Raw genomic sequence first — 12,419 nt, forward strand, 5'->3', positions numbered from 1 at the left:
CCCTCGGCAAATTTTTTTCTATTTTTATGATAACGATAAAACATTTATATTGCAAGTGGTAAAATGATACGCATTCCTTGTGTGAGCTCACAAAAATTCATTTGGTTACTTTCATGTTATGAATTAAACCTGATCTACGGAAAATATTTTGTCAATCAAATTCCTTAAAACTCGAGCCTGATGGTCGTGGCCAATCTTAGACTGTATTGATCAGCTCTATATTAAAATATAAAGAAAATACCCAAATAAAATGTAAAATGTTTATGAATTTTTTTTCTTGCTAAATAATAATTATAGGTAAGCAATTCATATCTGAAATTTGTTGGTAGGTTAATATGTTGTACGTTGAGCATCCTTGAACAAAAAACGGGAAAGATGTTCAAGCCACGAATTCAAATTAGTATAGGGGTAAGTTTGAGAGGAAATGGGGGGGGGGGGGGTGCGTATATTGGATCAAAGAGGGAGTGGATCAATGTTTTATTCCACAGTAACTAATGACATATTATAATTTTGCGAGGGAGACTCCTACTATTTATGATGTGTATATCCCAGAGAATATATCAAAATAGATATTAATATATAAGAATAAAACGCAGAAACTTTCCAAGCCCAGATATAGGGTACGAGGTTAGTGGGGGGGGGGGGGGGGGGGATTGCAGATATATCTAGGAAAACAGAAATGCACGAGGAATAACATTTTAATTTTAAAATTGTTTTACTCCATACAGCAGAAAGTATTACAAGGACTGAGGAGGGCTTATTATTGGGGTGCATTAATTAAAAATTCACTTAACTTTTTAATTAATGTTCTTTCTTCATTGGACATTACCAGATGAGTTTATCTTTGTTGATAAAATATTTGTTGAGTTTTGAGATACAGTGGAAAAATGCTCTCCTTGTACATGTATAATGGCCAATCAGTAATAAAGTGACATTCAGCTTCTATATACACAATTTTGGTTACATAATAAATATGCCCTTTTTTCTATCTAAAGGAACTCTTTGACTAACTGGTCCCACCGTTACCAAAATCTCCAATCCCTCAACTTTGTCCACAACTCAAATTCTCACTTACTTCAAAAGAAATGCACATGTATACATTTGAGGTTAAAACTCAGATTTGTGGCTGAGTATTGATTTGAGGAAACGGGGACAGAGGTACGTTCCAGTATTATTTTTCATATACATTTGCATTTATTCTGAATTAATTTATAATATATGTATAATTTAGGTGCTTGTGAAATAACTTTATTTTTAGCTTTCTTAAAAAAAAAAGGTCCTGGATATTCACCGTTTAAAACAGTTAAGCACCTGTTCAATTATTTAATAATTATACAGTATACTATAAATGAACTCTCTCTCTCTCTCTCTCTCTCTCTCTCTCTCTCTCTCTCTCTCTCTCTCTCTCTCTCTTTAATTTGATATGGTACAATCAAAACAAAAACCTGAGTGTAAATTTAAAAAAGAAATTTATTGTATCAATGCCTTATTAATCTGAAACGTCCCTAAAATAAACATTCACTCAAATAATCCGCTTTACATAGTACAAACAAATGTTTGACTATTCAATAAAAGCTAAAATCCTGAAATTAAAGGTTCAGCGAGTGATGATTGGCTCAAATGCATTGTACAGATTATTTGTGTGAATATTTATTTTAGTTCAGATTGATAAGATATTGATGGAAGAATCAGCAAAGGAAGCGGAAACATATATATATATTTAACCGGCTTTAGTTTTATATATTTCAGTCCTGTCATTTTCTTCGAAAGTATGAATTACAACCAATTTCCGTAAAAAAAAAAATAGAGGGAATCATACTTGTTGGATGCAAATATATAAAGGAGAAGGTACGCGCATCCTATGCTTGAGAAAATCCTGCTTTTACTTGGTTACTGTGAAAGGTAAGAAAATGTGAAATTTCCCACCAAATGACGTGAAAGTGTGATGACGTCATATCACAGTATCTAAACAACACAAGTCAACAACAATCATTTGTTCGTTGCGTTTTAGTTTCGTTAGTTCGTTTTTTGTTTTCTTTGTTGATCATCTCAACTCATAACAATTTCTAAGATGTCGCTGGAGGAATTGTGGAACAAACTGAAGAATGCAACCGACTGCAAGTCTCTGCTGAAGAAACATTTGACCCCGGAGGTTTACCAGCAGCTAAAGGATAAGAAAACAAAGTTCGGTGGAACACTAATCCATTGTATTCAGTCAGGTATGTCATTATGAAGAACAACATGTAAATCATGGAGATTTTAATGCTGCTCTGACCTGTTCTGGATAGGCCAAATTAATGAAATTAATATTTTTCGACATCTCGCATGTAGATTGATTCGATATTAAATTGTACAAGTTTGCATTATTTGATTCTTAAAAAATGCATTTTTATAATATAAAATTAATAAATTGATCGGAAAAGAAAGCAAAATTCATTGTTAATGTATATATACCAGGACTGTACGTTAGATATAAAAGAAACAGCCAAATCGTCTCCTATGGGAATCCGAGTCTGACATGATCATGATGACTATTTCTCGCAGTCAGTGAATTTTCTTAGGTTGTTGTAGGTCTCAACCAATGTGTTAAACGCGACATGAAGATTTTAGTCCTGTCAGTTTCTATACAAATCAAATATCAAATATATCTTCATCGACAATATCATTTTTCTCTGGTAAAAAACCACTGGCCAGTCAGAATACATCGCACATTTTTTTTTTAACGTTCGGGTACTTTCATTTCTTTTGCAATTTAAAATCAAGACTTTTTACTTCAATTAGCAGTGTATCGAAACATGACAAGCTAAAGGGGGCATTTCAAAAGAAAAATCTCGGGATATTTTCATACTATTTGATAAACGTCGTTTGAACCCTGAAGTATTTATCAATTTCAAATGATTTATGAAAATGTACTGCATAGATAACTCAGGACAACTGACAGATTATAACTTACCAATAACCGAGACAATGCATATATATATGCCTTATTAAATGCTTATACAGATAATTATCAATGCAATTCTGTAAAGAATGATTCTACAACTTACCCAAGACAATGCATACATGCTTATATACAGAAACATACGCACCTTTGAAAACTCTACGTTCACTGAAATATAGGCTGTAAGAACCTGGACAGCGGCTGTGGGATCTACGCCAGTGACCCCGAGGCCTATGACGTGTTTAAGAAGGTGCTCCACCCAGTCATACAGGACTACCACAAAGTGCCCGAGATCAAGCACCCTCAACCAGACTTTGGCGATTTGAACAACCTCGGATTCGGCGACCTTGACCCGAGCGGAGATTTCATCGTCTCTACGCGGGTCAGGGTCGGACGTAGCCACGCCAGCTTTGGGTTTCCACCAGTGGTCAATGCTGAGGTCAGTTAATAAAGCTAGGTGTGTCGTGTCATATATATTCTTTATTTGCACAAGACATACATCTTATGGCATAGGTTATTACATATAAATATAGCAATATTGAAATAATGGTATGGTACATGAACATGATTGTATATAAAATAAAATTTTACTAACAGGCGAAGAAACCAGAGAAATTTTTCTTAATTATCATGAATATTAAAAGCTAGATGGAGATACTTCCCCATATTACACAGTTCTTTAAAATTTTGAACACTTAATAATTGTATAAATTTGTATACAGAAGGTTTTTTCCAATAATATTTCTTAATATATTTTACTCGGATTTCTCTATACTGCTGACATTTCAAAACAAAATGGAATTCATCTTCAATATCTGAACAAAATTTACATAAGCGTCTTTCTTTTGGTACATTAGTGTGTCGTCCACTTTCAATTGCAAGTCTATGAGATGACAATCTAATTCTTGTAATTTGTTTCTTATATTTAGAAGGTATTGATTTTGTTAAATAATATTGTAATGAAAACTGGTCAATAATATGCTTGTAAAAATAACATCGAGATGAGGAATTAATCTGTTCTACAAGTTGTTGAGTAAAGTGATCAATGATTCTTTGCTTAATTAAAGGAAAATAGGTTTCACAATGTATATACTCCTGTTCATACCATATATGTCCTAGACCTATTTCAAAAAGTTTATTCTTAACTACAGTAACCCAATTTTCAGCAGGTGCCAAAGACGATTCACACTCATTATACAGCATTTTATAACAGGACTGCAAAATACAATTCTGACTTTGTAACAATTTGAACCAAAATTTGAATATTCTAAACAATCGTATAGTTTTCATAGGTAGCCTCCCAGTTTCAAAATATATAAGTGCAGTGTTTGTATTCTTCTTCACACTTAACACAAATTTAATATATTCTAAATGCACTTTTTCTATATCATTTGCAGCATGCATGCCCCATATCTCACAGCCATAATTTAATATACTAGCAATATAAGTATCAAAAATTGACAGCATTGTTTCTGTATTCAGATACAATTGACTTGTTTTTGACTTTAAAGAAAACATGGCTTTTCTCCCTTGGCTCGCCAACTGTTTCTGTGTATTGTTAAACTTTCCATTATATTGTAACAAAAGGCCCAGGTATATAAAGCTATCGACAACCTCAATTGGCTCACCATTTAAATGCCACCTTTCACAATTGTGAATTTTACCACCATTTCTAAAAATGACAATTTTGGTTTTTTGTACATTTACAGTAAGATCCCAGACAGATGTATAAGAATACAATGTATTTAACATTTCTTGAAGCTCATGTGCAGTTTCGGAGAAAATTACCATGTCACCTGCATACATTAAAACAAAAAGATTTAACTCTTGAATTTGTATTGGTATGTTACCTTTGCACAAAAAATCCATTTCAAAATCATTCACATATAATGAAAACAATATTGGAGATAGCACTTCTCCCTGCAAAAGTCCTGTGTTATTTTTAAAAAACTCAGATAACTTTCCTGCTGAATTAACACATGATTTCATATTATTATACATACTACGAATAAAATTCAACAACTTTCCTCTAATACCAACGTTAGACAATTTTTCCCATAATTTCAATCTTTCAACAGTGTCAAATGCTTTCTTAAAGTCAACAAAACAACAATACAATCTTTTTTTCTTTCTTATTGACATAGTAATAATATTTGAAAGGCTAAATATAGCCTCAGGGTTGAAATCCAAACTGTGCATCAGTGATTACATCATTTGCGTCAGACCATGTTAACAATCTTTGATTCAAAATAGATGTGAATAATTTACAAAAGCAACTGACAAGACTAATGCCTCTATAATTATTGGGGTCTAATGCATCACCCTTTTTAAAAACTGGTATTATAATACACTGTGCCCACATATTAGGGAAAAAACCAGAAGACAATATTCTATTGAATAATCTTAGTATAGCTGGAACAAGATAATCTTTAAACTCAATGAAATATTCGTTAATTAACAAATCAGTACCATGTGATTTTTCTTTTTTTAAACGTTTGATAGCATCAACAATTTCTTTTTCTGTGATTGGACAGTCTAGTTCCTCAAAAACAGGATCAGCGTCTATACAATCTGTACTTTTTTCGGACGCGTTCATGGCGTGCGCGATATTTTTAAAATGATCATAAAATACACTTGGATTGATATTTGTCTGCTGCCTTTTTTTCCCTCGGAAATTTCTGTAGAAGGCTTTCGGGTTACTTTTACGTAGGTAGTCCAGGATGTTTCCCTCCGCTTGTTGATACTGACGTTTGAGCCTTGCTGTCAGGGCTTTGTATTCTTTTTTCGATCGTAATAGACATTCATGGGTTGCTTCAGTATACTTGCCATGTTTGACACAAGACAAAACCCGTCAGTTTGTCAGTATGATCATCGATAAGCTGTGGAAAAGAGGTCTCTCTGAAACAGAAGACCGCACTGACGAATGAGTTTTACAAATGTACAGACTGTAATGATCACTCCCATTTATTTATCATGCAGTCACCGCTTGTGCTCCAAGTGTGTACATCATATGGTACACATCAATTTTTTAAGTAATGCATATTGTGTAATACTTTCTTGAACACGCCCATTATAGGCAATTGCAATAATTACTAAAAATTGAAAAAAAAATCGAAATTTGAATTGTAGTTTTATTACAAAGACAATGGAAAATGTAAATTATGAATGAATTGATGTTTTATGGTGGATATTAGAGTTATCCAAGAACAATTAAAAAACTATTGGGTCGAGTCCTTGTGAAATTGTGTTATCACGCTTATACCATCCCGCTCTTAGATAAGATTTGAAATTTTGTATCGCTTTTAAATGTTATTGAAAGATTTAAATTGTATAACTTGCAAAAAAGATTTATAAAGCAAAGCTGTATGAGAAAAAAACCCCAAAAACTTCACACACGTACATGTGTTTATTGAAAATACAAATGAGTTATTTTCATACGTGAATTCTTTATTCCCTGATAGCAACGCAAAGAGATGGAGAAGGTTTCTGTGGATGCTTTGAATTCTTTGGAGGGAGAGCTGAAGGGGAAATACTACTCCCTGGAAACCATGACCCCCGAGGAGAACCAGCAGCTCATTGATGACCACTTCATGTTCAAGAATGACGATAGGTACATTGTACATAACCCCAGCGATATTCGCCGAGACTGAAAAAAAAAATATTTGTCTTTTTCTTCTTTGAGGGAAAGTCGTGTAAAAGATAGACAAATTTGAAGATGGGTGGATAAGGCGTGTAAAATGCCCATACACGGTCGGACAAGCTACTGAAAAATTAAAGTATCAATAAATCTGATATTTTTAAAAAAAAATATTTTAAACAATATGTATTTAACAAATCATTGATTTTTAACCTATAGATTTGTTCAATACTTGGAGTACGTTGACTCAAACAGGCGTATACGTATCAAAACTTGCAAATACTGTCATTTTTTAGAACTTCAAGGCATTTTCTTTTATAGAGTGGGTCTGTGCTCCATATTTTTCTCATAGTCTAAATAAGGTCTAATGGAAAACAAACCGATTTCAATCAACACAAACGTGGAGAGATGACCCACTATACATTAAAAATATAATTTTGTATCCCAACAGTTGAACGTTTTGAAAAAAATAATACAAGTCCGTTAGTTCGTGGCCAAAGTCACACATGATATTTAAACAGCCTACTTTGTTGTGTCTGAAATGACTCAGTGGTTAGAGTACCTGACATAAACTAACCTTATATATCTAGGGTTTTTATGTTATGGGTTCGATACCACCAAAAGTACAGACTATTTTTTTTCTTATCTTTTGTTAAATATATTAAAAACTGACTATAGTTAGAAATCTTGCTTTTGCAAACTTGTATAGTGATATATTTGAATAGATTTAATCAGGGAAAAATAAATTAAAAATTGTATTTCACCGAGTGGGCATTTGCGCCATCTTATTCCCCCATCTTCTTTTGGTAAAAAAAACCTGCTTAGTTTTCAATAAGGGACTAGTATTTAAACCATAAGACTCGCACCTCCGCTCTTTCGCCTTTAGGGCAAAGATAGGAAAGTGATAAGGTACGAAGACGAAGGACACTTCTGTCGCTATTTCGCCTTTGCAACTCCAGACTCGTGTTCGGATTTTAATGTGTATAGAGCTCTTTATCCTTTAAAGATGATTTAAGCGATAAAAATGGCGTCTGAAGGATTACATGTAAAAAAAAAAACGTTTGAGAAAATCGAAACATTTAGTCTCATAATGAAATTCAAATGTTTTTGTGTTTATTAGGTCAAAATTTATAAACAGTGTATGTGGTGAATGATTTCAGAGCGACCTTTTAGTTCTAGAACCATTATAACGTCATGGTTGATTTGATGATTTTCCCGCCATATACGGTTCTAAAGGAATGATGTAGAAAATTAAACAATTTCCTGACATTCTATTTGAAATCATGGGAAAAGAATTCCGATACCTATATTCAATTTGACATTATTTCAATGTGGAGGCCAAGAGCTTGTTAGATGCCGTTTTTTGGAGAAACTGTAGGCATTCTAGGTACATGTACATTTCATAAGTCATAATTGGACAAAACTCCAAGATTTGTTACTTATTTCCTTCATGTTACATTGAAATTGTGTTTATTACAAATTGAGCTCCGGTACACCCTATCAAACAAAGATATTGCTACGAAGCACCATTAAAAGAATTCATATTCTGAATTTCATAAACCAGTTGGCACCTGTCATTTACTAGATCTTGACCCCAAGGTAAGAAGACTGGTCAGTGACAGTCCTAACATTCACTCGAGCGATTGAGATACCTGTTTATGTAATCGACCTAGAGAGAGAACAAGGGGAAAAAAGGGGCGAAGGCGATCGTGCAGAATTGCATTCAAAGTTTAAGGAGGCCGACTTTAGTTTGCATTGCGCATCTTTTTGCGCATTCTAATATAACACAGTTGATTTATACTTCTTATGAAATTTTTTCGATATCATTTATAAAATTGAACACAATAAACAAAATTCAGATAAAAATATTTAGATTTTTAAAGGAAATTTTTATTTTTAACACGATTTTTACGTTGTGCGGTAGGGGAGCATAGCCATTGCGCTTTTATGACGTTATGATAAAATGAAGCTTTGTAGGAGTACGTTATAAGAAATAACATAAAAGAAAAAGTAAAAATTGTACGCTGTTGAAATTTTATATACAGAATAATGCTATCCTCGAGGACGTTTTCCTCATTTTTGGAATGAATCCATTTTACCAATCATCATTCGTGGTGATCCAAATATATAGCAAAATTTGGTACATTTTAATATTTTGTGATGGCCCCCACTAAAAACCAGACGGTAGAATTTTGTGTTTTTTACATATAAGGTAGGAAATGATATTGCTAATCATATATAAGAATTTGAGAAAAAAAGCTATTGTAGTATTTTTTTAAACTGCTTTGATGTGCGGAAAATGACAGTTTCCTATATATTCCTATAGTAAATGTACCTCTATTTTGAGATGGTCCCTAAAAAGAACCAGACGGTCGATTTTCATGAACCTTCGCAAATAAACTAGAGTTGGTTTAAATTACATATGGTTAAAAAATAAAGAGTTATGCTATTGTAGTTTTTCCGCAAAAAAACCCAAATCGGCCTCCTTAAATCAAAGATTTTAATTACAATTTAATGTTAAAGTTAACTTTAGAACTTTAATAATGTAACCTACTATCCCTCCTTCGCCTTCGCATCTTTGCGCTTCGCGTTTCTTCTTCGCTCTTTCGCCTTTGTAACGCAGCACTTTCGCCTTCACACATTGATTTCGCATCTTTGCCATTAAGGCTAGAGAACAAGTGGCCGTAACGAAACACCATGCCCAAAAACTAATAAACTAATACTAATAAAAACTATGACAGACAGTTGTTTCTTTTTATTGCAAGATTTGCAAATGTGTATACATAACTTAATTTTTATCTTCTCGGAAATGTTTTTGCTTTAGGCCATTTTTAAAAAGTCATTTCTATTATTACAGGTTTTTACAGGATGCCGGGGGCTACAACGATTGGCCCATTGGCAGAGGGATCTTTTTCAACAACAACAAAACCTTCCTGTGCTGGGTGAATGAGGAGGACCATCTCCGTCTGATTTCCATGCAGAAGGGGGGAGACCTCGCCGCCGTCTGGAAACGTCTTATCAATGTTTGTAAACAGAGAGAGAGAGAGAGAGAGAGAGAGAGAGAGAGAGAGAGAGAGAGAGAGAGAAAGAGAGAGAGAGAGACGAACGGACGAACTGACGGAGAGGGGAGCTTAGAATACTAGTTTATGTATACACATGTACTACATGAAGCATAATAAAGAGGATATTCAGTCTTGTATGTTAACTAATACATGTATTTTTCTAAAAAGATTTTACTTTGATTAGATGTTTACATTTTGAATTTTAACATATTTGATGTTTGGTAAAAACGGTGGTCTGCACGCATGTCCCATCTGTTGATTTGCAGGCGATCCAGGAGATGGAGAAGAAGCTGACCTTCGCCCACCACGATCAGCTTGGCTACCTCACCTTCTGTCCCACCAATCTAGGAACCACCTGCCGGGCAAGTGTCCACATCAAAATTCCCAAACTAGCGGCCGAACCCGACTTCAAGGAGTTCTGCGAGAAACTCAACCTTCAGCCTAGAGGTAATTTTGACACCTAACTAGTCTGATTAAAATCAAACCTTCCGCAAGATTAATTGGTTAGTGGACGGTTTTATTTTAATCAGACTCTTTTGACACTTTTCTGTATATTAAATATGATTACAAACAGTTTTCATACAAGCACGTATATATATAGCATCGTGTTTTCATCACTTTAAAGGTAGAGCGGCCAACTGGGTTATAGGTTGATTTTCCCAGACATAAGAGAAAGAAAAGATTTAAAAGGGAGGAGAGGCCAGCCCTCCACCTCCCCCGCGCCTGTCATATAAAGAAGAGCAAATACAATATTCTTTAAGAAATAGAATATATATTTTCCTATTTAAGGAATCCACGGAGAGCACACTGAGAGTGTGGGAGGAGTGTATGATATTTCCAACAAGCGCCGCCTGGGATTGAGTGAAATCGAGGCTATCCAGGAAATGAGGCGCGGAGTCGAAGAAATCATCAAGCGTGAGAAGGCATTGCAGGGAAAGTAAAAGAAAAAACCAAATATAGTCCTGGAAATTGTTCTGAACTGTGATATCTTTTATATTATTCTGTCATTTTATATCGTAAATTATCTATATTCAATTGTTTTCGATTTATCAAATTTTCGTTATACAAGTTATTTGATGTTGTAAATAAACTACGACCAAAAATTAAGAGATTTAAGTGAATTTTATGAACCGACATTAAACAAAAGTATAAACTGTAAGCAATATATCAATGTTAGTGATTTACCGGTATTTGTGATATTTGGAAAGGGTTAAAAACGTTAGAGCGCGCCAGGCTGCCATGATTGAATCACATGGGCATCGTATCCACTCTCCTCTCCATGTCACAGAGAGTAGAGTGGATCATACGATGCCCCTATGATTGGTCATTATCAAGTTCAAGTTCAAGTTCTTTATTAACTTTAAGCTATACAGCTCATCAGTACAATAAATATAAACAATATACACGTACAGGTAGGTTAACAGGAGAATGTGGCAGAAGTGTACATATGATATCAACATCTAATTTGCATTAAGTAAATCTTTTCTTAATTTCAAACCAAAGTGAATAAATTTACCCAGATTACATAGTTCCTTTACATTTTCAACATTAAAAAGTTGCAGAAGTTTACACATTGAAGGTTTTTTCCAGTAATAAGGCTTAATGTATTTTTTGCGATAGCCTTCGTATATGGGGCATATTAAAATAAAATGAAATTCATCTTCAATAGAATTTGAACATAAAAAACAATTTCTATTGTGTCTTTCAATATTATAAAATCGACCTGTTTCTATCGACAATTGATGTGAAGACAACCTGAATCTGGAAATACACTTTTGATATTTGTTTGGAATAGGTTTCCTTAAATAAAATTGTAAATTATGGGTTGCAATTAGGTATTTGAAAAAAGAGCATTTACTAGAAATATCTAGTTGAGAAAAAATATACTGTGTAGCTTGTTCAAAAATACGTTGCTTAACAACAATGAGATCTGCAGCTGTTATTTTTTGTTTTTCCCACAATTCAAACATACCCAGATTGCATAAAAAATCTTTAACATGATACAACCAGTTTTTTGCATTATGTTTTTCGACACAGTCATATAGTGTATAATAGCAATGTTGAATAATACAATTATTATGGTACAGTATTTTTTTCCAGAACTTAACTATGTTGAACATTCTTTGGTACATCAGAGGACAGCGTCCTATTTCAGAATAAACTGCTACATTACAAGTTGACCTTTTAACTCCCAAGATATGTTTACAAAAATCAAGATGAAGTTTCTCAATATTAGGTGCTTTGAGTGAACCCCATACCTCAGAAGCATAGTTAATGACACTGCCAACAAAGCAATCAAACAATGATAGCAAAGTATTATGGTTAAAAAACATGTTTCTAATATTTTTTTTTCAATACAAATAATGCCTTCCTGCCTTGCTCAGCAAGTTGTTTCTCAGCTTTAGAAAATTTATTATTGTAGTAAAAAATAATGCCAAGATAAGCAAACTGATCTACAATGTCAAGTGGTTTACCATAAATATACCATTTTTCGTTTTCTTTTACCCTTCCACCTTTTCTAAAAACAACAATCTTTGACTTATCAACATTAATGTGTAATTTCCATGTGCTACAATAATATATTAATTCATCCAAAAGTGATTGAAGACCAGCAATTGTTTCTGAAAAAATCACCATGTCATCAGCATACATAAGAAGGAAAAGATTCAGTGATGAAATTTCAAATGGTACACATTCAGAATTTAAAAAATTGATTTCAAAATCATTTACATACAGATTAAATAAAATGGGTGAAAGTACTTCACCTTGCATTAAACCA

At 33.5% G+C, this 12,419-nt stretch overlaps 1 protein-coding gene across 1 annotated transcript; it reads left to right on the forward strand.

Moving 5' to 3' along the window:
• The first annotated feature begins 1,966 nt into the window (after positions 1-1,966).
• LOC117691793 (arginine kinase) lies at positions 1,967-10,747 on the forward strand. Its single transcript, XM_034478524.2, has 6 exons — positions 1,967-2,219; positions 3,121-3,380; positions 6,403-6,551; positions 9,436-9,601; positions 9,907-10,087; positions 10,430-10,747. Exons 1-6 carry the CDS (start codon positions 2,072-2,074, stop codon positions 10,579-10,581), a joined length of 1,056 nt encoding a protein of 351 aa, XP_034334415.2. The 5' UTR covers positions 1,967-2,071; the 3' UTR covers positions 10,582-10,747.
• Positions 10,748-12,419: the final 1,672 nt, after the last annotated feature.

This window comes from Magallana gigas, chromosome 9, assembly GCF_963853765.1.
Source record: "Magallana gigas chromosome 9, xbMagGiga1.1, whole genome shotgun sequence".
Taxonomy (NCBI): Eukaryota; Metazoa; Mollusca; class Bivalvia; order Ostreida; family Ostreidae; genus Magallana; species Magallana gigas.